At 40.3% G+C, this 603-nt stretch overlaps 1 protein-coding gene across 1 annotated transcript in view; it reads right to left on the reverse strand.

Moving 5' to 3' along the window:
* Positions 1 to 603, reverse strand: part of LOC111665619 (B-cell receptor CD22-like) — a 30,696-nt gene that overhangs the window by 26,930 nt on the left and 3,163 nt on the right. Inside the window, exon 5 of the mRNA XM_087177802.1 lies at positions 62 to 442. Within this exon, the coding sequence (XP_087033928.1) occupies positions 62 to 442 (381 nt within the window). The remainder of the gene's footprint in view (positions 1 to 61; positions 443 to 603) is intronic.

Consider the following 603-nt stretch of genomic DNA (forward strand, 5'->3'; position numbering starts at 1 on the left):
ACAGATTCTCAGTAGTTAATGATTGGAACTAAATTGATAAATATTCCAGTGAAAACGTTACCTGTGACAGACAGAGTGACTCCAGGTTCACCTATATATTTCCCACCTGGTTGGTTTGTTGTGAATCTGAACTTGTACTCAGCTGAGTCGCTCTCTCTCAGGTCTCTGATTGTCAGAGTGCAGATGTTCCCTGTACGACAATTATACTCCACACGACCTCTGTAGTCTGAGTCTGTTCTCAGATCCAATGGTGCATCATTAATCCATTTAGTAAACCAGAATGTTTTCTTAACTGTAGTATAGTGACCATTTATCCTGGATGGGTAACTGTAGCTGCAGTGTATTTCCACTGTTGATCCTTTAGAGGCACAGATGTGAGTGTGAGTGTAAGTCACTCTCCAGTCCCTCTGACCCTGTATCACTGTAACACAGAGCAGCAGAAACCACAATCAGATTCACAACAACAGAGAGAAACTTTATGGAGGTTCTTCAACATGGAAACCTGCTACATGACTAAAATACATTTGTAAAACTACTTGGCTCCAACACTTCTCACTGTGAGTTTAAGACAAAGATGTCTGTCATGTTGTTATATATTGTTAT

This window comes from Seriola lalandi, unplaced genomic scaffold, assembly GCF_002814215.2.
Source record: "Seriola lalandi dorsalis isolate HSWRI2012SDOR001 ecotype SW California unplaced genomic scaffold, Sedor1 jcf7180002054656, whole genome shotgun sequence".
Lineage (NCBI taxonomy): Eukaryota > Metazoa > Chordata > Actinopteri > Carangiformes > Carangidae > Seriola > Seriola lalandi.